Source organism: Saccopteryx leptura, chromosome 1 (genome assembly GCF_036850995.1).
Source record: "Saccopteryx leptura isolate mSacLep1 chromosome 1, mSacLep1_pri_phased_curated, whole genome shotgun sequence".
Lineage (NCBI taxonomy): Eukaryota > Metazoa > Chordata > Mammalia > Chiroptera > Emballonuridae > Saccopteryx > Saccopteryx leptura.
This window is the reverse complement of record NC_089503.1, coordinates 216082478-216106556: the sequence shown is the minus strand read 5'-3', so window position 1 is coordinate 216106556 and position 24079 is coordinate 216082478. Positions and strand designations below refer to the sequence as shown.

Below are 24079 nucleotides of genomic sequence, written 5' to 3'. Positions count from 1 at the left end.
CATCCTCAGAGCCCGGGCCAACCTTGCTCCAATGGAGCCTTAGCTGTGGGAGGGGAAAAGAGAGATAGAGAGGAAGGAGAAGGGGAGGGGGGAGAAGCAGATGGGCGCTTTTCCTGTGTGCTCTGGCCGGGAATTGAACCTGGGACTCCTGCACGCCAGGCTGACGCTCTACCACTGAGCCAACTGGCCAGGGCCTGATACCAAAAATTAACACTGAATGATACTTATGTTTAGTTCTATTATTGAATTTAATTTCAACTATTAATTTCATAATGTAGGAAAGTTTTTTTCCAAGAAAAACTAGACGTTGATAAAAATAAAATTGTAGCTATAGAAAGCAGTTACTCTAACTCCCAGGAGGCTCTGGTAGATCTGGAAGGCAGTTGTAGAATTTTTGGCAGTCTATCAAATTTACTTTGACAGAATTCCTTAGAACATTCCTTATTTAACTGCTCAGAGACAGTAAACGTGGTTCCCCATGCTCTTTCATTTCTGTTCATACACTCTTCAGACTAACTGTGTAAACTTTGTATGATAATAAAGAAATAACACTCACATCCTGGCAGCTCATAAGATAGAGACACTGCAGAAATATTTCAGCACGAAATAGCCAGAATATCTGCTTTTATTGATCAGAATACTGGGCAGTGCCACACTCACACACGTACTGGGGATCATGTGAAAATTCCTTTCTCCAGGTAAACCTTCGTGCATCACTATTTTACGTTTAATTTAGAAAACAGCGAACTCTTTCGTGAGCTGAACCATTTGATGGTGCAGTGTCATTGAGACCAAAGTTTTTTTACATCTCAACACCTTCCTAATGAGAGCAGGCCTAAAACCATCTCTCCCGCGGCAGCTGTGGGGACAGTGTTACCACGATGGACAGTTTCCTTCCCTCCCACCCCGGCAGAAACAGTAATAATGCTGCGGGCCAAATGCTGAGGGTTAGCAGAGTAACCTCACATGAGAATAATTACTTAACATAACCATGAGAGCAAGCAATGAGGTTCCCAGACACAGGAAACGAAAAGTCACAAGGGGAGGCAGAGTTGGAGAGGGTTCTGAAGCCTTTCCAGACAGCAACTTCCTTCTAAAGCAAATTGGGCAATAAATACATCACTCTGTCATTTTATACGCACGTATATTCTTAAATCAGCTAGTTAGCATAATGAACGTTTGCAATGCACGTCTTAGCAAAGCCAAAAACTCAACCAATCTCCTATTCTTTAAAGAACAAATAAAATCTTTTGTGATATGAATGTTCATTCTGATGTTCCACATCATTTGTAGGTTTAATATTTCAATCCCAACCACAATTACAACTATGCTCAAAGAATGTATGTTGCTCAGAAATCTTGGAAAAAACCCCTCACTTAGTTATCTGTACCATATAGAAAGGAAATTAAACAACACAGTGCCTGAACCACAGGGAAAGAACTCTTGACCTCTGAAGACAAGAGGAAAGAGGGAAGCCGAGCCTGTTGTAAAGTGCTGCTCTGCTTCACCTGCAGATTTATGGACCCTGAGACATTCCTGGTTTAAAGGAAAAAAGGAGAGATTCAGTAAGTTCGAAAAGCAAGTCTGCCTTCAGATCTGGAAACACGTGGGAGAAAACTTTCTTATAGAGGCAACTATAGTAGATTTTCTTATTTTACTGATTCATCAAATGTTGTTTAAGCTGGGCGCAGTATTGGATGCAGGAGATACAATGACAAATGAGAATGATGGCGGCCTGCCTCAAGGGACTTGCCGTCTAGTGGATCAGACAGGCAAGTGAATTGGCAAATACAATGGAGCGTGTGTTAAATGCTCTTACAGGGTTAACAGAAGGTGTCGTGCGAGCACAGGAGAAAGGCTGGCTGGGTCAGGGATACTTGTAGACAAAGAGATGTTTAAGCTGACATCTGAAGGATAAAGTGGAGTAAGCCGGGGAGGCAGGAGGGAGACATATTTCAGGTAGAAGGATCATCTTGGTGTTCTCAGATGGGCTAGGTTAGCTGGAGCAGATAGAAGCAGAGGAAAGCGTGAAGAGAGGCACAGGAAGGAGGCAGGGTCGGAGCTCTGTGAGGAAATGTAGCTGGGAGGCACTGCACAACCAGGGGCAGAGAGCTTGGTCAAGGGCGCATTTTCTGTCTTAACATTCAGAGATACGGTTTCTATTCCTAATTTTATGAGTACAGCGCTACTACTGGAGTACATGCAAAAGGCCTGTTTTTATTTGCTTGATAATGAGTAAAAGGCTTAGATATGCAATTCATTGGTAATCCAATCAACTTGGGGGGAGAGCATGTGCAGACCACAGATAACATCCTGTGCCTTGTCCATAAATGAAGACTCCCTCTGAGAAATCATCAACATCACCATTATTTTAATTTGAGGGTTTCAGAAAAGTCTGATTAGCAGTTAATTTTAACAAAATCAAATCAAATCTTATCGATAAATTGTGGTAATTTGTTTCTGAGACAGAAATTGCCGTGATGATTTAATGTGTGGAGGAACTGTGGCGTGGCTGCCCTGCCAGGATGGGCCACAGCTGTGGACAATGTCAGAGGCGGTGTGAATATGGAGGTAACCGGCTCTGTGTGAACATCTCTGGTTCCCACATTTCTCAGATCCTCTGCCGGGGCAACATAGTGGGAGCCTTGCCTCTCCATTGCAGAATATTCCTGCCCATTTCATACAGAAATTGTATTTGTTTCTTTCTCATTGTTGTCCTCAACAAGAGGTGGTTGCTTAGTTGGATACAGTTAGTAATCAACTGTTGGTAACTGGATGCTCTCACTGGCAGTTTAGCTTGTTTTCCCAGATCGGCTCCTCCCCACATGTTCAATGAAGACGTTATTCACCTGCAGTATTATCCCTGACATTACAGGTTCCAACTCCCCAGTAAGCACGTCAGAGATTCCTATGCCAAGTCATTGGACTCAACTTCTTCCTTCTTTCCAGAGCCACCATTTTAATGGTGTTCAACCTGGTCCCTACCGCCCACTCGTGGGCATTCCAGCTTTCATGGTGGGCAGTAGCGGAGCAACCAAAGTATAGATAAAATGATAGATTTAACTATAGTAAGTAGGTTGTTTTATAAAGATTTATTCTGCCAAACTTAGCGAAAATCCAACATAAAGTACTTGGATACAAAAATTTATAAAGCAGAGTTACAGCAAGTTAAAACATATAATAATAATTATATGTTTTAACTTGCTGTAACTCTGCTTTATAAATTTTTTAAAGTAAAGTTACTTCCTTACTTTATAAATCACCATTACTGTGGAACCGGTGGGTGGTTAGAAAATTTTACTACTAACAGAGATACAAAAGTGGGCGGTAGGTATAAAAAGGTTGACTACCCCTGATTTGATCTTCTCCTCTTTCTTTCTCTCACTTGTATTTCCCCACATTCTTGTTTTTATTTAAAGGTGGAGGCACAGTGGTTTATGGGGTATCTGCACGCACGTGTGGATGAACTGTTACCCCTAAAAGCATGTGGTGTTGAGCTCTGGCCCACTCATGCACAAACATCACTTTTAGGGTTTCCACTCTATTCAAAACTATAACCTAATGCTTGAGAGACAGCAGTCCATGGCATAAATAAAATCTTACAAATCATTAAAGAATTCAATGATTAAGTCCTATACGTCTAATCTATATTACCATTAAATTATTGGAAGTTCTTTTTGGTCCTTAATAAATGAAATGTTTTAATTGCTTTGTTATTGTAATGAATGCATATATTTTATATATAGATTAATTTACATGGCTAAGTTTGTGCATTTCTTGAAAATTTAGGGTATCAGATAATGTAATTTGACAAAATTAATTCATCATCACTTTAGGTTAGAAGTGTGGGTATTTGAAAGGGTCTGCTAACTCATTTCCCTTCCCCCCTCCTGTTCTTTTCAGTCCTCTTTTGAAATTAATGATATTATGCTTTCTGAATAATTAAAAATTAGAGTGATTCTTTCTTTAATAAACTTGGTAACAGGTTTTGTTCAATATTGCCATTTGGAAAACACTTTTATGCTTGAAAAACAAGAAGGGACTGGCATTTATTTGCTTTCTTAAGTTCCTTCTACTTTATATTTTATTATCTCAGAATGTCTGATTTTATCACCGGGTAATGAGTGTAATGTGTCTGTGTGAATGTAAAGAAGGGTCAGAGGCATTTCTTTCTATTTCTTGGTTTATTTTTCTCTCAATGCAACATATATAACTCCAGACCTAACTCATTTTTCAATTTAGAATCTGTAAATATCTCAGCAGCAGCAGTTTGGTGACTATATCCAGCCTCTCCGCAGATGTGATTTAGGGCACTTCATGTTGCTTAGGGGCAGTGATAGTGTTTCAAGAAGCGCTGAGCATGCACATTGGGAAGAGGTTAAGAAGTAGGTAAAGTATGTCCAGGCTGGGAGGCCTGGGCTACTAAACATGGGAGTTCCTGACTGCTTCTGGACAGAGTGACACTCAATAGTAGAAGCAAAGTCCAGGATAGGCTGGAGGAAAGAAACCCTGAAGATACACAGATCTTTTAGAAACTTGTGGAAATTGTGTGGAGTGACGCCCTCTTCCGTGCCTACAGACCATCCGGAGCAACCCTGTACCAGTGGAATGGGGTAATGGCAGATCGGAAACATCCCAGCCGCTTTGCTTTTCAGCTGTGTTTTATATCACATTCATTTATGGAATGCTTTTAGTACAATCTCTTTCAAAGTGAGAGAAAGGGAATAAAATGTGAACAGAAAGAACACTTTATCACTGGAGACATTACTGCAGTCTCATCAGGAAGTCTACCTAGCCCAAAGACACGATCTTCACACGGTCTGTTTCCACTTATGCTGATGGTGACACAACTCAATGGAACGTTCTTTGCCTGGAGACTCCTTAGAACTCCAGGTTCTAACTATAAAAGTATAATGATGGAATTGTTAAACACAATACCTGTGTGATTTCAAAACTCATTGTTCTTTGAAGAACATAGCAGATACTTTCAACCATTCTTCTTTCAACCTAGTTCTTCTAATGGGGGGGAAGGGAGATAAGGAAGCTCCATGCATCCTTTTAATAGAATGTTCTCACCTGACCAGGTGGTGGCGCAGTGGGTAGAGCATCAGACTGAAGATTCAGAGGACCCAGGTTTGAGTCCCTGAGGTCGCCAGCTTGAGCGTGGGCTCATCTGGTTTAAGCAGAGCTCACCAGCTTGGACCCAAGGTCGCTGGCTTGAGCAAGGGGTCACTCAGTCTGCTGAAGGCCCATGGTCAGGCACATATGAGAAAGCAATCAATGAACAACTAAGGTATTGCAAGGAAAAATTGATGATTGATGCTTCTCATCTCTCTCCATTCCTGTCTGTCTGTCCCTATCTATCTTTCTCTCTGACTCTCTGTTTCTGTAAAGAAAAGAAAAGAAAAAAGAATGTTCTCCAAGTCTACGCATTATTTTCATTTCATAGATACCTAAACATAATTGTAAAGTGAGAGGAACAGTTGCTACTTTGCCCTGCAGTAAGGAGACAGCTTGTCATGGTCAGAGAGGAATCACAGGTCTGATACGTGAGAGCCCAAAGCATCAGAATCTTACAGCTGGAAGCAGCCGTGGAGAAAAGGCGTGAGGACCTGGTGCTCACATTGCATGGAAGGATTTCTTCTGACTCCTGGACAGAAGCCAGAGAGGCAGCAACATCTATGTTCTCTTCTAACCCAGAGAGGAGGACTGGGAGAGGGAAGTGGAAATGGCCCCCAGGCCTTTTAGCTCTCTCCAGTGCCTTTTCTCTTTTCCTCCGGGAAAAAAATTGAAATGACTAGAGAGTATGTTTTGTTGAAACCAAAGGTTTACTTTCTAAAAGTAATGTTGGTTAAATGACCCATTAAATGAATTTTAGTAAAATAGGAGTTAACAAATGTACTCCTGTGATATAAAAACACCAATCACACTGTCTACATTATTTAAAACTACAGTAGGTATTACAGTATGGTCATCCCTCAGTATATGTGGGGGAGTGGTTCCATGACCCCCACAAATAACCAAATCCTAGGACGCTCCATCCCCTTATATCAAATGGCACAGATTTGCATAGAACTTATGCACATCCTCCTGCACACTTTAAATCATTCTTCATGTCTAGGTTACTTATAATACCTAGTACATTATAAATGCTATGCAAATAGCTGTTACTCTGTATTGTATAGGGAATAATAATAATAAGAAGAAGTCTGTATATGTTCAGTATCGACACGACCATGATATGCCTAACTATAGTCATGTCAGTAACACAACTTTTTTTTCTGAATATTTTCAATTTGTAGGCAGTTGAATCTACATAGGCAGAACCCATGGATATACAGGGCCAACTGTATTAGATTCCCAAGAGGTAGGATCCATATAGAATATGCTAATTTTTATCCATTTCTATATGAATGTAAAACAAAGGTTTTTTTACTTTTGGATTTTCAACAAATTTGGAGATATTCCAGATAATTTGCACTGAATAGTTTCATTTCTATGGATAATACATAGAAGATTAAAAAAAAAAAAGAAATAAATAAAAGCTGAGGAAAGTGCTTTTCCTGGGGTTAGGATAAAGATATTACATAATATCTGACATAAATCATGACTGCATTTGAAGTTTAGTTCATTTGAATTCTTGCAGCAAGTTTCCTTCGCGACCTCCAGACCAAATATGGAATATCTAATTCCTTTTGGCCTTAGTTTGTTTTGGTACGAAATAGTCCTGAAAGCAAGGTGACCACAGCAAAAGCGGGTCAGTTATCTTCCTCTCCCACCCACACACAAACTTGGTCTGATTCGTCTTTGGGTCTTTCCGCCCCACTCTGGGGCGGGCACACGTGGGCACTCCTTAAATGTAAGCTAAGGAGATGAAGGTGGCAGCAGTAAGCAGATGCCTGTTTTAAACAGTTTTAGCAATACTGCTCACCGAGGTCAACACTGGCCTGCGGTCACGTGGATCCGTTATCTCTCAGTCACCCAGATAACCGAGGGAGGCCAGCATGTGTGTTGGCTCCAACCATCAATCCAGACGGTCAAAATGAAATAGGTGCCTTTCCTTTCCAGCCATACTGTGGGTATAAGGCTTCTGAACAGCATCGCATTAAAAAGGGCACTGAGACTCAATATATTTATTTTAAGAACTCTTTGCGCTTGGTAGGTCTCACCCTGCAAACTGAGTCTCGTAAAAATCAAGTGCTCTCCCTAAGATTGCCCATCCATTCAGCAAGCTCAGGGCTGGCATGAGGACTCGATGCAAGAAAGACCACGACTTTGAGGGCTCATTCCTGAAATACTAATTGTTTAACAATTAAGTTCGAAAAGAAGTGCAACATTTAACAAATAATAAAGTTTTAAAATGCAACTAGTTGTAAGATAGCAGAAACTGCTCTCAGTAAAAACACAGATTAAAATTCAGAAGGTCAGAAAAGTCTGCAACCAACTCTCTTACTGTGGTATCAGAGCATATGTTCAAACTTGCAAATATTGATACATTTGTGGTTACTTCCTACCTTAAATACATTGATAGGGAGATCAATGACCACATAGATAAGGTCTCCAAGGGCAAGGCTGGCTATCAGCGCGTTGGGGCCATTCCTCATACACTTGTTCTGGTAAATGATCCTGAGCAGAGTGGCATTCCCCACCATTCCCACGATGAAAATAGTACAAGATATCACAGTGTTAATGTATTTGAAAGCTGCAGTAATCTTAGTCTGCTCTGGGCAATAGTTGTGCTTTGAGCCATTGCTGGGTCGGGCCAAATTAGTGGGTCGATGCGTGGTAACCAGGAAGCTGAGGTCTGTCCCATGGAAAGTGGTAAGATCGTCCGCACGAGCGCTCAGATTTGTGCTGTAGCTCTCAGGATTATCACCAATTACACATCCAGCCAGTGCCACCCAAAAGGACACCCGGAAGCAAATGGTTTCCATCTTGATGCAAATTTGAGGAAATGTCTCTTATGGTGTTGCTTTTACACCCTCCCTTTTTTTTTTCACCTAAAAAAAGAAAGGAGAAAAAATAATTTTGGCTACAAAATCCAGCTGCCAGTAAGACTGCAGCCAATGATTATTTGCTGCTTCAGTTAAAAAGCAGGATTTATTTGGTAATTAGATAAGATATATCTATCTATGTCAGTTGACCTCAAGGCAGATCAAAAACAGAAAAGACCAAAGTTTTATTAGGGCAAATTCTCTCTCTCATCTCTGTCCACAGCTCTACTTATATCAAGATTATAATATGCATGAGGATATGGCAGTTTTCCCATTAAAAAGCTGATTAAAATCTACTGCTTTCTATTCATCACACCTGTGCTGATAAGAACCTGAATTACAAAAATCTTTGAGAGTTGAGATAAATTTTATTAGTGTAAGAGAAAAGGCATTATATGCTGAGCAAAAGCTACACAGTGTTCAGGCATAAAATTACCAATTCTATAATTAAGAATCCAACATTCAAAAATGTGTGCTGTTTTGGGTGTGGTAAATAAGGAACATGAGAATAAAATGCAGCATAGGTAGCCACTTAAAGTGTTACAAAATGTTAATTTAAAATCAGAACCCTGCTTAACACCATTGATGCATATAACAATTTTAGTTTTAATTAAGCATGATATAACTGATTAAGACCAAATTTTTATTTTTATTGAAAGCCATGATGATTCATGTGTACAGCATACATCTTCTGACAGTTTTAGGCTTTTCCATTCCTCAGATATTATTGTCATGATGTTTGTCAGTGAGTGAAACTGGGAGTGAAAGCCTTCCCCGGGCCAGGCACACCAATTGGGTTTCCTGGGGATGTCTGCACCTTGCCTGCCCCTGGTGCTGACTATTCCACATGTGTGACGCTGTCTAAGCTATACTACGCCTTGTGAAGCGGATACACAGCTCCATGATATAGGTAGGGAAAGAACGACTCAGGACAGCACAATGCTTGTCAAAGGCACAGGTGGGAAAGCTGTGAGGCAAGTTAATGCAACTTAGAGCCCCGGGGTTGTAACTGCTAGACTACACTGTCTCTCACTCTCATGCCTTTTTAGCACCTAAAATGTTTTAATGAAGTTTCCAGACTTTCAATGCAGCAGTAGCCTCAGGAGGGTGGTTAGATATTTTCAAAAGACCATTTGTTTGTTTGATAATCAAAAGTAAATAAAAGTGGCTCCTCAATTTTTAATATTGTTATATTTTCTTTTTTATGAGTCTTTAAATGAAGACTGTACACTCATTTATGCAGTGGTGTGTATGTCTATGACGTATGATTTAATTAAAAAAAATGTGTCCTTTTTCTGAGTCTATTCATGGTTGATATTAACCACTTTTAGGGATTTTGACAGATATCTTGGACAGTTATCAATAAAACTTAGCTTTAATCAATATGTAGGTGAAATAAGATTTATTCAGATTGTATAAGGTCTACAGTAAACATAAGGTGCAAGTACTGCACACTTTAGTCTTCTCCAGCTGTTCTTCCTGAAATAATAACATTTTATGTATAGTAGTAATCCACTATGCATGTGTATGTTATCTGACCGGAACTTTACAACTCTCGGTGGGGGGGGGGGCAGTATCCCCATTTTACATATAAGAAAACTGAGTCTTAAAGAAGTTAAGTCAAGTTTTCATGGCTAAGAAGTGACACGACAGATATAATGCTTATTTTACTTTACTTATGGGGCTTTACTCTGTCTGATAGTATAAAAATAAATGATACAAAATGACAAAAAAATCAGTTTTTTTTTTAAAGTTAGGGATATACTACATACATGTCAGATCCGTCTGGTCTTATAAAAAGTTTGTAGTTTTTTCTTACTTCTCATGGTTATGAGTATCTGACCAAATATTGATAGATACCATCTCAGTTCTGCACTGGAGACCAGTACTCTAAGAACAAAGCATACTGTCATCTGCTCTCCAGAACAGAGATGGGGAAAAAAAACATACTTCAATATCTTGTGCTGCTTCATGACTAAAGCCTCCCACTTTCTCAGTTAAAATGGAACCTTTAGTAGTAGTTTTCTTAAAAGTAGGAGAGAAGGCTTTTCCCAGAAAGAGAATGTCTCTTTGTTCATTAGAGTCTGCCGGAAGCCTAGTGAGGAAACTGACCTGGCCACGGGGGATATTCCACTGCTCAAGAAAGGTACCACTAGTGTTTGAAGGTCAGCTTGCTGGTTGGCTTGGTCAGATACACGGCAGGAGCTAAGGAGGGCAAGGCTGGGGGTTCTTAGCAAAGTGTGAGCTAGCTATCATTAAAACCACTTTTCCTCCTTCTCCAATAATGATACCACCAAAGAAATCAGTTCCAATGACATCTCCTTCAGCTCTCTACACATATTAAGCTGTAGAACTAAGGGATACTTGGCAAAGGCATGCGGACGCCATATATTGGGTGAAAAATACAAAACCACACACAGAAAAGAAGCCTCATCAAAGACCATGCTCTTTCAAGGATGAGTCTGTAGCTCATTTCCATGGGTCTAAGCCATGCTGTGCTTGGAATAATCAGTCATAATCAGTCATAGCTCTAGTGAAGCATCTCCAATTCAGACCTCAAGGACACGGTTTCTAGAGTCAGCATTCTCCTATTTGATGTCTAAGAATTTGCTGAAGTTCAAAAGCTATTTATTAAGGAAGAGAACCTAATCCTTATGCTTGTACTTTTAACATCTCCAATTCTCAGGATCAAAGTTCACCTTTAATTAGTAATTTGGAAATTCCAATCTTACCCAAATGGCCTGAATTTAGAGCAGGTAGTTTACATGAAATGATTATCAAAGTGTTTTTCAATTAGTTAACACTTAAAACAGAAAGGATGGGTGTGGGGGACAGGGGGAGCCATAAACATCTACAAAATGAGAAACAATAAACCAGGTACTTCTTACAAGTTTTCTATGGGTTTTGCTCGCTGGGAAAGAAATGGTCAACTCTCCTTACTGACAACGTCTGACTTTAATATGCCACGCACCCAACCCCCTCCAGCGGCCAACTCTATCCGGGAATGCAATTAGGCTGGTGTAAACAGAAGCTAATTATCTAGAAACAGCCCTAGTTTGCTGCACGTGAAAGGCAACAAGTGCCCTTTAAAGGACAGCATAGAACCAAATGCCCAAATACCCACAGGGCAAGTTTCCAAACCAGCTACAAAGGGGGTTTTCCAAAGCATCTGTCTCTCACACTGAGTGCCCTTGGCTACCCTTGACAACCCCAGTGAGCAGAGAGGAGAAGCAGGCGAGGAAGAAAAGGCTGCAGGACACACTTTATGAGCAGAGTAGGCTTTAGAGACTGCGACAAGGGCGGGATGTTCCAAAAGTTCTTGCATGCCTGGGGCAAAGGGAGACCCAGGAAGAACTTTGTTTCCCTTTAACTGAAAAATCCGAATCCTGCATGGGGAAGCTGAGGGGCTTTCAAACAGTTCCCCAAACCCCAAACGTTTCTGGAATGTACCCTTCCTAGGAAGGCGCTTACACCACCTCGCGTCCCTGGGCAGGTGGGTACCAACCCTTGTGCGGAGGGTCGCCCAAGGCGCAGGAGGCTGGTGAAAAATATACCCACTCCTTCTCCTCTCAACTAAGGGGCTCAGGCGGCGCCTCCCCCACCTCTGCCTGGGGCCCCAGGAGGAAATAGTTGCACCGACCGTGGAGCTAGGCGGGCGCAGACAGCTGCCCGGTCCTTGCTAGGCGCCTGGGCGAGAGGAAGCAGAGCCGGCGAGAGTGGGTGGCGTGGGTCCCGGGTTCCTGCACCGGGGCTGTGCTGGCTGCACGGCTGCCTCCGCTTCGGAAAACTTCCTGGGCACCGCTTCTGCGGGGAGGTCTCCCCAGCCCCCAGCCTCCGGCCACCGGCGGGGATGGAGCTTCTCCACCACCAGTCACAATCGCTAGACCACACGGATGAGTATGCGCGCGCAAGGGCTAGCAAGAAAAGCACTCCAGAGGAACACGCCCCTCAGTCTGTCTGTCCTCCCCTTCTCCTCCAAAATCTCCCAGACCTTCTGCTCTGCTCTAGCACAGCAAGAACGGACTCAGCTGCCAGCCCTCCCTAGGCAGCCACTATAAAGCACAAAGCTGCCGCCCCCTCCCAGGCCCTGAAGAGTAGGAGTCTTGTTTTAACTATTTCCTTCCTGACGTGAAGGTGGGGGCGCGGATAGTCGAGGAAGGGGAGTAGTTTGAGAGACAAGCCTGAGATCTGAGGCCTTGCAGGGAGACCCATTCTCTTCCTGAGAAGTGCAGGCCAGTTGGATCAGTGATAGAGCCGCTGCAGACAGAGCCAGCCGGGGTCCAAGCATGGTTTCTCCGCTGCGTCCCCTCCCTCTTTGCTTGGTTTCTACACTCCCTCTTAAACTCCGAGGAAGTAAAAGAGCCAATATGGACGGAAGTTTACTTGATCAAATACCGTTTAGTGTCTCTCATTCCCCTTGAAGCCAACACCCCAAGGCTACTAGTCCAGGGCAAAGCAGGAGCCTGGGAAAGTCTAAGAGGGGTCCAGGGTGTGGCTCAGAGAAACCTATGATTCCTTGAGAAATCCAAATAATGACGGTGCAGACGCTACAGAAGGTGGACCTCAGCATCTTTATCTGGCACAGATTTTCTGCTAAATTGGGGCATGGGAGAGGAGATGAGGAGCAAAGGCCATGATGGCCTGTTGACATGAGAGAAATTTGAGGGCCCAGCCTGGGAGTTCTTCAGTGCACTGCTGGTGTGAGGCATATTGTGCAAGTGTGCATTTAGAGAACTGGTCACATTATGTTACAGACTGTTCTGGTGATCTACTGTAGCTATGAAAAATCACCCTGAAATGGTAGTGGCCAAGACAACTATGGTCATTTACTCATCAGTCTGCAATTTGGGTGGTTCTTGGCTGAGACAGCTCATCTTTGCTGGGGCCGAAGGCTCCACTTCCAAGATAGTTTCACTTACTTGGTGATGAGTGTTGGTTTTTCACCATTTGTGTCTTCTCTACAAAGTAGTATAGGTTTCCTCATAGCATGGTGGCTAGGTTCCAAGAGACAGGAAGTGGGAGCTGCCCGTTTCTTAAGGTCTGGGCCTGGAAACAGTGTCACTTTTGCAGAATTCTATAGTAGAACTGTCACAGATCCCAGATTCAAGGCGAGAGTACATAGACTCCACTGTCAATGCATGGAGTGTCAAAGAAATTGGCGGGCATTTTATAAAACCATCAAAGAGATCCACAGAGTATCACCATTGAAAGGGGCCTTATTAGTCATCTAATCCAACTGGACTAGGCATTATTAATCTGTTCTATTCACAGCATCCCTGTGACGAAGAGTCACCAGTAGCTTTTACAAGGGCCTTGATTTGCATTAAAAAAAAGAAAGAAAAAAAGTTGGGGGAGCATGGACCCCGCCCCTTCACGGCTCCACGTGTGACGTCGCGGGGGGCCCCGGCCTCCGTGGGCTTGGAGCGGTTCTCCGTGAGGGCCCAGACCCCTCTGCTCCCCATGGGCAGCTGCCAGGCAGGGCACAACTTGTATCTCTGCCTGGCCCACCATCCACCTCTGGTTTGTGCCACTCTGATCCTGCTGCTTCTTGGCCTCTCTGGCCTGGGCCTTGGTGGCTTCCTCCTCACTCACAGGACTGGCCTGCGCAGCCCTGATGTCCCTCAGGACTGGGTCTCCTTCTTGAGATCTTTTGGCCAGCTGAACCTGTGCCCTGTGACTGAGACAGTCACAGGGAAGTGGCACGGGTCCCGTGTTGTGGGCTTGCTGACCACCTTGAACTTTGGAGATGGTCCAGACAGGAACAAGACCCAGACATTCCAAGCCAAGGTTCCAGGTAGTCAGATGGGATTGAAAGGGTCTTCTGCAGAAGAGCTTGTCCTCATTACAGCCAGGGTGACCGCAGAAAGGACACCCGGTGTCTGCCTGAATTTTAGTGCTGCTCCGGCTCTCCTGCCCTCCAGCCAGCCGCCTGTATCCTGCTCGGAGGACGGAGCAGGAAATGCCACCCTGAGCCCTAGGATGGCCGAGGATTGTGTCAGGGTCTGGAGCCAGGAAGGCCTTGCACTCACCAAGCTGCTCACCTCGGAGTAGCTGGCTCTGTGTGGCTCCAGGCTGCTGGTGTTGGGCACCTTCCTGCTTCTCTTCTGTGGCCTTCTCTGTTTTTGTATTGCTATGTGCTTTCACCCACGCCAGGAGTCCTACTGGTCTAGAACCCGGCTCTGAGGGTACTGGCCTACTTCCTGTCTTGTTCTCAGGTGTGAATCAGCTTCTTGGGCCTTGATTCTGAGTTGGAAGAGATGTTTCAGAAAGTGGAGAGCTAGAATGTGTGTGGGGGAAATAAACGGAGTTTTTGCTCAAAAAAAAGAAAAAAAAAAAAAAAAAGAAAAAGCTGCCCCTGCAAGCACAGGGCCTGATAAACTGGCAATACTTTTAGGGAAGAAAATAACTGCTGCTTTCTCCCAGAAGAGGCAGCTCTACACCTGGGTTTGTACCTTGGAATGGGAGCCCTGTGCTGGATGTCAGCCCCTCCTCACCCTGTCATCAGATGTACTCGGACAGTGCACAGCTTGCACTGGTGAGTATGTCAGTCTATTCAGTCTTTGCTAGAGCACATCCATCAGCCTCTGACTCCTGGGACAGCTCGTCCCACTATAGTGCAGCTCTAGTTATTAAAAAGTCTTTCCTCACATCCATTAGGGCGGCTATTATAAAAAAGCTGAAAACAACAGGTGTTGACAGGATGTGGAGAAATTGGAACTCTTGTGCATTGATGGTGGAATGTAAAATAGTGTAGTAGCTGTGAAAAACAGGATGGCAACTTCTCAAAAAATTAAACATAAAAATTATTGCATGATCCAGCAATTCCAATTCTGGCTATAGATTCAAAGTAACTGAAAGCAAAAGCTTGATCAGATATTTGTATATCCAAGTTCATAGTAGCATCGTTCACAAGAGCCAAAAGATGGGAACGACCCAAATGGCCATCTATGGATGAATTGATAAACAAATGTGATATATATATAATATATATATAATATATATTATTTAGCCTTAAAAGGAATGAAATTGTGACATATGCTACAACTTAGCTAAAATTCAAAGACATTATGCTAAGTGAAATAAACCAGATACAAAAAAGGATGAATATTTATGATTCTGCTTATACAAGGAACTTAGAGTATTAGTGAAAATATATAGACAGAAAGTAGGATGGTGGTTACTAGGGGCTCCGAAAAAGGGAGAAATGAGGATTTCTTGTTTAATGTGTTTGAATTTCAGTTTGGAATGTTGAAAAAGTTTTGGAACTGGATGGTGGTGATGGCTGCACAACACCAGGAATGTACTTAATGCCACGACCTTGTGCTTGAAAGTGGTTAAAATGATAAATTTATATCATATGGATTTTGCCACAATAAAAATAATTCTTCCTGACATTAAAATGAAATCTACCTTCCTATAATATTACCTGTTGATCTTTCCTATAAGTTCATAAAATGAATGTATTTCCTCTTCTAAGAAAGATCTTTTAGTAAATAAATATGTTTATGTGGTCAACAGCACAGATCTCACTTTGGTAAGGGGTTAGGGTTGCCTTATTTTAGAAGAGAACAACACAAACTTTCCTTAGTTGTTAGAGATTTGTATTCTCATCTTCTCGGCTTTACTTTGGGAAGAATGACTTTAGTGAATTTAAACCAGTTTTCAAGCAAATTAACTACCTTCAGTAACCCTTCTCCCAATAGACAAGGCTTTATATCCCCCCCCCCCCCACCATAATCCCTGCTTTGTACTGTTAATGAACATATAATTAATACATTTGACTTCCAAAGGTTATTTCTTCTCCTTGGAAGGCAGGATGCCTACAGATTTGCAGGTGTTCTGGGTTTCGAAGATACTTTTCTGTGATTTCTGGTTTAAGCAGCTCATTAAGTGGAGCATTTCTGTAATGGGTAGTTCCGGTGACTTTTCTCAGCATTATATTATCATTATTAATTTCCTAAATGACAATTGCTGAAGAGGAAGTATTCAAGGTAGCACTTAAAAGTCAATTTTTTTGCGTCCTCAGGGTAAATTTTCTTACGAATTTAAGTTTCTTGTTTTTTTTAGTTTTTTTTAATTTTTTTAATTTTTTTTTCTTTCTTAAGCTGGAAACAGGGAGAGACAGTCAGACAGACTCCCGCATGCGCCCGACCGGGATCCACCCGGCACGCCCACCAGGGGCAACGCTCTGCCCACCAGATGCTCTGCCCCTCCGGGGCGTTGCTCTGCCGAGACCAGAGCCACTCTAGCGCCTGGGGCAGAGGCCGAGGAGCCATCCCCAGCGCCCAGGCCATCTTTGCTCCAATGGAGCCTTGGCTGCGGGAGGGGAAGAGAGAGGCAGAGAGGAAGGAGGGGGTGGGGGGTGGAGAAGCAAATGGGCATTTCTCCTATGTGCCCTGGCCGGGAATCGAACCCGGGTCCCCCGCACGCCAGGCCGACGCTCTACCGCTGAGCCAACCAGCCAGGGTCGAATTTAAGTTTCTTGATTCAAATTTGCCAATCCATTTCACAATTGCTAATTCCTGAGATCCTCAGACTTGAAATGCAGTCAAGGATCTGAGTCTCAGAGTATTATTTGCTAGGAATGTTGTGTTCATGTTAGGGCTCCCAGAGGGAAATGAAACCGAAGCTTCAGAGGAGAACTTCAAAGAGAGAGAGGCTGGTTGTGAGGGGAAAGGTGGAGAAACTGGGGAAAGGTACATCGCAGAACTGCCCGTGCCACTGCAGTCTTCACATCGAGCTGAGCCGTGACCGGGGTGCTGTGGCCCCACCCATCACTGACCTGGAGGGGAAAAAGCACGCCTTGTGTTGAAGGTCCATTTTTTTATTGAAGTTCACTACTGGCAGTTTGTTTTCAAAAGGAAGTATTCCAAAATGTTAATTTGCAGACAGGTGGTTGAAGATTCTGAAGTGTGTTGGTGGTCAAGACTGAAGGTTATTACATCAAAATAAACTTAAGGGCCCTGGCCCGATAGCTCAATGGTTAGAGCATCATCCCGAAACACAGAGGTTGCTGGTTCAATTCCTGGTCAGCACACATACAGGAAGAGATTTATGTTCCTCTCTATCTATCTCTCTCCCTCCCTTCTTCTCTCCCTAAAATCAATCAATTAATAAGTAAAATAAATAAACTTAAGGCTTAATGCAGCCCAATGTTTTGTAAACTGCTGGTGGCCTCATTGCAGGGCCGAAAAATCAGTCAACCTAAGTGTCACTAATGATTGGGCAAGCAGATATTAGGTGTCCTCCGATGATATATTTCATCTGGCCAAAAATATAATATATAACCTGAATCAATACTCTAGCTATTCTACTTTTGAGGAAAGATAGGAGGTAGACATACAAGGTAAATAAATACCACGAGGAAGCAATAGACACACGCAGAAAGTATGACATTTTATAGGACTACTAGCTCTGCCTCTTCAACAAGAAGTCAATGAAAAAAGGATTGTTTTCTAGATTAAGACCTAAAGGGGAGCAACAATCAGTTGCACTGTCTGGGATTGAATCCTGGTCATGTAATCCAACTGTCAAAGACAGTTTTTGGACAACTGGGAAAATTGATGTTTGGATTAAGTGTAAGATGCTATTAAGATATTAATTTTATTAGATGTGATTATTTTGGGTACATAGAAGACTGGTCTTATATTTTAGAAATTCTAGGAGAGGTATAATTTACTTTTAACTATCAAAGCAGAAACAAAAGTGTCGTAAGTTTAAAACAAAGAGTGTAAAGTACCTAAAGACTTGGCACTTAATCAGAATTCAGTTCTTCTCAATTTTATTTGTTCCTTCTTGTTTGTCCTTGTGGTGACTGGTAGAGCAGAAAAAGCAGCTTCACATGACAACATGGGTGACTTCAGGAAAGTGTCAACAGTAGTGGCAAAGGCTGAGGAGATCGATGGCGCCCAGGGAACTACAAGGTAAAAGTTGGATGGAGATCTGATGCCCGAGTTAGCCACGAGGAGAACAGCCATTCATGGCAGAGTTTATATAACACTGCAGCCTGGATCCTTTAACAAAACAGCAAGGGCCTGAAGGTTCCAGAGTTTGCTAGTGACTGAGGACTAGATGCCGAGCTGGACGCTATGATGACATCACTGTGACTCTGACTCCTGAATGTTCCTTTAGGCTGGGTTGGACTGGGGAGCTGTGGGTTGTGCTGGCAATGAAGACAGACAGAAAATGCCTGTGCCTATGCTTAATCAGAAGAGGTGACAGCACCTCTCCTCTGGAGTAACCTCAGAGCAGTTGGCTTATAGTTGGTTGTTTAGCTATGTCAGGGGAACTTATACAGAGCTTAAAATAGGCAGGACAGATTACTAGATGTCCTGTCTAGTGCAATCTTCTGTGTTATCTGTGCCACCTACCATCTTTGAGCTGTTTTACAACTCTAAGTTGTAGAAACTTGGTAGCAATGCAAGTGGTTCTTCTTGTTGTTTCTTTCCATAGCACAGGGAAAGAGTGACAGAGGGGAGGGGGGGTGATGAAGATCAAATAGATGTGAGACTTATATTTTGGTCATCTGAATGACCAACTATATGTGTAAAGCCAGAAGCCACGGCCAGGGCCACCATCTGAGCAGCCTTCTGGCCCATGCAGGTTCGCATTGGATTCGGACAGTCGGTAAAGAAACAGCAGAGCCAAAAACTGGTGGGCCATAGTCTTTAATTCTAGCTTGCACCCGGCAGGCAAGTAAAAATACACACTGGGCTCCAAAACCCAGTCACATTCAGTGCTCACAAAGCCACTGACTTATCCGAGTTTCCTAGAATCAAAGGTTTCTAGCTCACCAGACTTATTCACCTCTGTTCCCCATCTCCTTCCTTATCCCAAATACAAACTCTACACAAACTGGCATCTCACTCAGCACTCCACCATCTTGGCTGCTTCTCCTGGCCTCCTCCACGTGGCCTTCCTCTGCTCTCCTCTGCTCTCTCTTCTAATGATAAATCTCAGGAACCAAGAGCCCAAGCTCCTGTTCTACCCCTATTTTATAGTGTAGATTCAAAACCCTTAATCCAATATACAAAATAGGGAAGTCTCTAATACAAAGTCACTTTCTGAGGCATGATTGGATTGTACCGCCCCACATCAAAAAGGGTAGGAAAGGCTTAATCCCAAAACCAAGCCCCAGGCTACAAGGATTCTGCCTGCCTTTAGCCCACCCCAACACACATTAATATCACCTGGGCGACGGCCTCCTCGTGTTATCTTTAACAAAGTGAGCATAATACATTTTATCTGCCCAACAATATGTATCTTATAGGTCAAAATATCACAAGGCTTCAACATATGGATCCGAGGGAATGCAAACGTTCAGTTTATAACACTTCATCTCTGGTTCCCTAAATCCACGTCCTTCACATATACAAAATAATTCATTTCCTCCCAACAGCCCTGTTGGGCAAATAAAATATATTATGCTTACTTTGTTAAAGATGGTGCTGCCCACGTGGAAGCCTGTCGCCCAAGTTACAATATTGATTGCCCTTCTTGCTTGGTATGGGTGTGATTATATTAATGTGTGTTGGGGGACAGGCTGTAAGCCAGCAGGATCCTTATAGCCTAAGGCTTAGTTTTAAGATTAAGCCTTTCCCACTGTTTTTGATGTAGGGTGGTGCACTCTCATGAGGAATCCCATTATGCCTCAGATAAGTGACTTTGTATCAGATACTTGTTTCTGATATACTTGTTTGTATATTGGATTAAAGGATTTGAATCTATATTATAAAGTGGGGCAGACCAGGAGCTTGCTCTCTCTCAGTTCCTGAGATTAGCAGTAGAGAGGAGAGCAGAGAAAGGTCACGTGGAGGAGGCCAGGAGAAGCAGCCAAGAAGGTGAAGTGCTGAGGGAGAAGCCAGTTTGTGCAGAGTTTGTGCAGAGAGAAGGAGATGGGAAACAGGTGAATAAGGCTGGTGAGCTAGAAACCTTTGATTCTAGGAAACTCAGATAAGTCAGTAGCTTTGTGAGTGCTGAATGAGTGGGTTTTGGAGCCCAGTGTGTATTTCACTTGCCCACCAGGTGCAAGCTAGGATTAAAGCTAATGGCTCACCAGTTCTTGGCTCCATTATTTCATTACCGTCTGTCCAAATTCAATGAGAACCTGCATGGGTCAGGCGGCTGTGATGGTGGCTGTGACTACTGGCTTTACAAGCCCCAAGTCTTAAACTCATTCTAGCATCAACTCTAAAGTTTAAGGTCCAAAGTCTCACTTAAATATTACCTAAATCAAATATGGGTGAGGTAACATTCCTCCAGAGGCAAATATCCTCTCCGGCTATGAATTTGTGAAATTCATGCTTCCAAAATATTATACAATGGTGGGACTGGCATAGTATAAACACTTTCATCATTTATAGGAGGAAGTTGTAAGGTGATATTATCTTATGATGGTTTTAGGATCACAATGGATATTTTGGATATAAAAATAGACATTTAGGATATCAAGTAGACTTTGTGTTTAGGAAATAAAATGTCCTTATGTATCATTGATCAGGATATAGTGAAAAGAGAGGTTTTATGAAGAATGATTTGGCAGAAATATTTTACATATCTGAATAGAAACGAGGAACAAGGCTCTGGATGGTTGGCTCAGCAGTAGAGCGTTGACCCAGCACGTAGAGGTCCTGAGTTCAATTCCAGGTCAGGGCACATAGGAAAGGTGACCATCTGCTTCTCTTCTTTTCCTTCTCCCCTTTCTCTATCTTTCTCTCTTTCTTTCCTGCAGTCATAGCTCAATTGATTCAAGCATGTCAACACTGGACAGGTGCTAAGGATGGCTCTGTCTTGCCTTCACCTCAGGGGTTAAAAATACTTCAGTTGCCAGCAGCCCCGGATGGGCAGAGCATCAGCCCCAGATGGGGTTGCTGGGTGGATCCCAGTCGGGGCACATGTGGGAATCTGTCTCTCTAGCTCCCCTCCTCTCACTAAAAAAAAAAAAAAAAAGAAACGAGAAACAAGAAGACAGTTTGGTGTGTTATGAGGTTAGAGAATAAAGGGGATATGGACACTGCTTTGGTGCTTTGGGGATAAAGTTTAAGGCATATATCTTAGAAACATTTAAAATGAAGAAGGCCAATGCAGCAGCTAGTTTGTGCTGTGTACAGCCATCCCCTTCCTGGGGAAAAGAACAAAACAAAACCCATAACATATTGTCTTAAAGAAAATGAAGGGAGAAACTCAAGAGTTAAAATTTTAGCTTCAGTAATGGTGGCTTTGGTTATGGTCAGTGGGCATAATGGTTAATTCAAGTAAAAGGTTTGTTCCAGGAACTGGGAGCCCTGAACAGGCCTACCATGACTTAACCAGAGCTGCAAATGTCTCACCTTTGTGCCCCAGGGGACTGCAAGCAAAGACTTTGTGTTCCAAGGGCAAAACGCCTTGCTGACCATGATCCAGTTAACTTTGACTATGATCTGATTAACTCTCCCTTGAAATCCCAAAACCCTTACTTACCCTTTTCTTCCTCTTATAAAATGGTCGGCTGGGGGTAGGATGTGGTGGAAACGATTTGGGAATGTAATCCCTGTCTCGCCAGATTTCTGACCATCTGAATAAAGTGCTGTTGGTCAAATAAATTTGTAAATAATGATATATATGTTTGCTCACTTATAGTTTGCATTGGATGTGGGGGAACAGGCTGTAAGCAGGCAGGATTCTTATAGACTAAGGCTTAGTTTTAAGACTAAGCCTTTCCCACCCTTTTTGATGTGGGGTGGTGCACTCTTATGAGGAATCCCATTATGCCTCAGATAAGTGACTTTGTATCAGAGACTTCCTTGTTTGTATATTGGATTAAAGGTTTTGATTTCTACAATATAAAGTGGGGCAGACCAGGAGCTTGCTCTCTCTCAGTTCCTGAGATTAGCATTAGAGGAGAGAGCAGAGAAAGGAGAGCAGAGAAGGACCACGTGGAGGAGAGGAGAAGCAGTCAAGATTGAGGAGTGCTGAAAGTGAAGCCAGTTAGTGTAGAGTTTATGCAGGGAGAAGGAGATGGGAACAGAGGTGAATAAGGCTGGTGAGCTAGAAACCTTTGATTCTAGGAAACTCGGATAATTCAGTAGCTTTGTGAGCACTGAATGAGTGGGGTTTGGAGCCCAGTGTGTGTTTTTACTTGCCTGCTGGATGCAAGCTGGGATTAAAGCTAATGGCCCATCAGTTCTTAGCTCCATTGTTTCATTACCATCTGTCTGAATTCAATGAGAACCTGCATGGGTCAGGTGGCTGTGATGGTGGCCGTGGTTACTGGCTTTACAAGTGCCCATAAAGATTCAATTCCTGTCTCTACTATTTTGGCTGAATTGGTGACAGGCAACACAAACTCTGTTATTTCTTGTTTCAAAAATGATTTAGTAACTCATGATTTTGTGGGTTAGCAATTTGAGTTAGGCTCATCAGGGTGTTTCTTTTGCTGGTCTTGGCTGGACTCATTCACACAGTCAAGTTTTCTCATATATTGTATCTGCAGTCAGCTAGCATTTGATAGCCTCATATATCTGGCTCTTGGCTGGAAGTAAGGTTATCAGGGCCACGTATCTTTCATCATCCAGCAGGCTAGACCGGCTCATTCATGGGGTGGTATCAAGGTTCCAAGTGCAGCAAGGAAGGGCAAGTCCCAATGACCAAATACTCTTCAAGTGTCCACTTGCATTGTATTTGCTATTATTCCATTGGTCAAAGTCAGTAACATGGGAAAGCTCAGTATGGGGGAGACTAACCAAGGGCATGGAAAGAGAAAGAAGGAATTATTGCAGACAATCTAATACAACCAAACATTGTTACTTTTTTGGGAGGATTGAGGGGATGGAGAGGGGTGTAGATTTAAGGGATGAAACAGGAAGGGTCAAAAATCACTAAAATTTCCTGGAGAGAGTTCAAAACAGATCACCAATAATTATTGAGTAAATACTATGTACTAGGTTCTGTGCTAGTAATAGAGATTTAAAAAGCCAACAAAGAGGATATTGTTCTAAGGATGTCAGTAAGACATGACTATTCTAATGAAGCCTAGAGTCTAATGGTGGGGTGGATGTGGGGGTGGGAGGCTGGGGAGAGATGTGTAAATATTTTAAAAACAAGTGTTAGGATAGAGCTATCTGCTAGACAGGGGTTGGGAAACATTTTCTGTGAAGGGCTATCTAGTACATTTTTGACTTTGTGGACACTATAGTCTCTGTCAAAAGTACTGAACTCGGTGTTAGCACACCAAAGGAGCCACCCCCAATACGTAAGCAAAGTGGCTGGGTGAGGAAGATTGACAGTGAATTGAGTAGGGTACCTGGAAAGGGAAGCATATTTGAGGAGCAAGAGGGGCTTATATTGGAAGAAAAATTCAATTTTTAAACAGTTTGAAAACATTCAAGTTGTATGTGACTGTAATACGGGCACATGGAGCTGTAGGCCTGGGTCTAGGTGAGGGCTTTGGGGTTAAAATATAGTGTGTGATAATCAGTACCTGAGCCATGAGTGAGATGCATTTCATTGGAGACCAAATATGAAAAAGGAAAAGTCAAAGAAACCAGGATAATCCTTGTACTAAACACCCAGTTAGGGTAATCAATGAGAAAAGTGATTTTCGATCTTTTTCATTTCATGACACATATAAACTAATTCCTAAAATTCTGTGGCACACCAAAAAAATAAAATGAATTTATATATGTATATCTGACAAGAAAATAGGTTTATTTTGGATTCATTCACACTGACAGCTATTGTTGTGTTGTCTGTTGTCTTTTTTTTTTTTAATTTGACAATCTAAGGGAAAAAAGGTCAGTGCCCCTGACGGAACAGTCAGATACTGCATGCTTTAAAAATTCTTGTGCACACCAGCGTTGTGGCACACCAGTTGAAAATTGCTCACCTAGAAGCTTGTCAAACAGAGAAGCATCTGAGAAAGAACCAGGGAGGGGCAGTGTCTGTGACATGAAGAAAGAAGAGAGTCTCAAGAATGAATGGGTGGTCAAGAGAGGTCAAAGGAAATGAAGAGTGGGAACGGGTCACGGAGATGGGCAATTAGGGGGATGTTGCTCTAAGGATGTCAAGCCAAGCCTTTGGGCAAACTCTTCTGCTTTACATTAAAAATA

General features: G+C 42.7%; 1 protein-coding gene and 1 pseudogene across 1 annotated transcript in view; one reads left to right on the top strand and one right to left on the bottom strand.

The window, feature by feature from the left end:
* Nucleotides 1–12006, bottom strand: part of EDNRA (endothelin receptor type A) — a 50688-nt gene extending 38682 nt beyond the window's left edge. Inside the window, exons 1-2 of the mRNA XM_066386148.1 lie at nucleotides 11635–12006; nucleotides 7515–8000 (exon numbers count right to left, since the gene is read on the bottom strand). Of these exons, the coding sequence (XP_066242245.1) occupies nucleotides 7515–7934 (420 nt within the window). The 5' untranslated portion in view covers nucleotides 7935–8000; nucleotides 11635–12006. The remainder of the gene's footprint in view (nucleotides 1–7514; nucleotides 8001–11634) is intronic.
* A 1363-nt stretch (nucleotides 12007–13369) lies between these two features.
* LOC136389143 (insulin-like growth factor-binding protein 3 receptor pseudogene) lies at nucleotides 13370–14312 on the top strand (annotated as a pseudogene).
* The last annotated feature ends 9767 nt before the right edge of the window (nucleotides 14313–24079 follow it).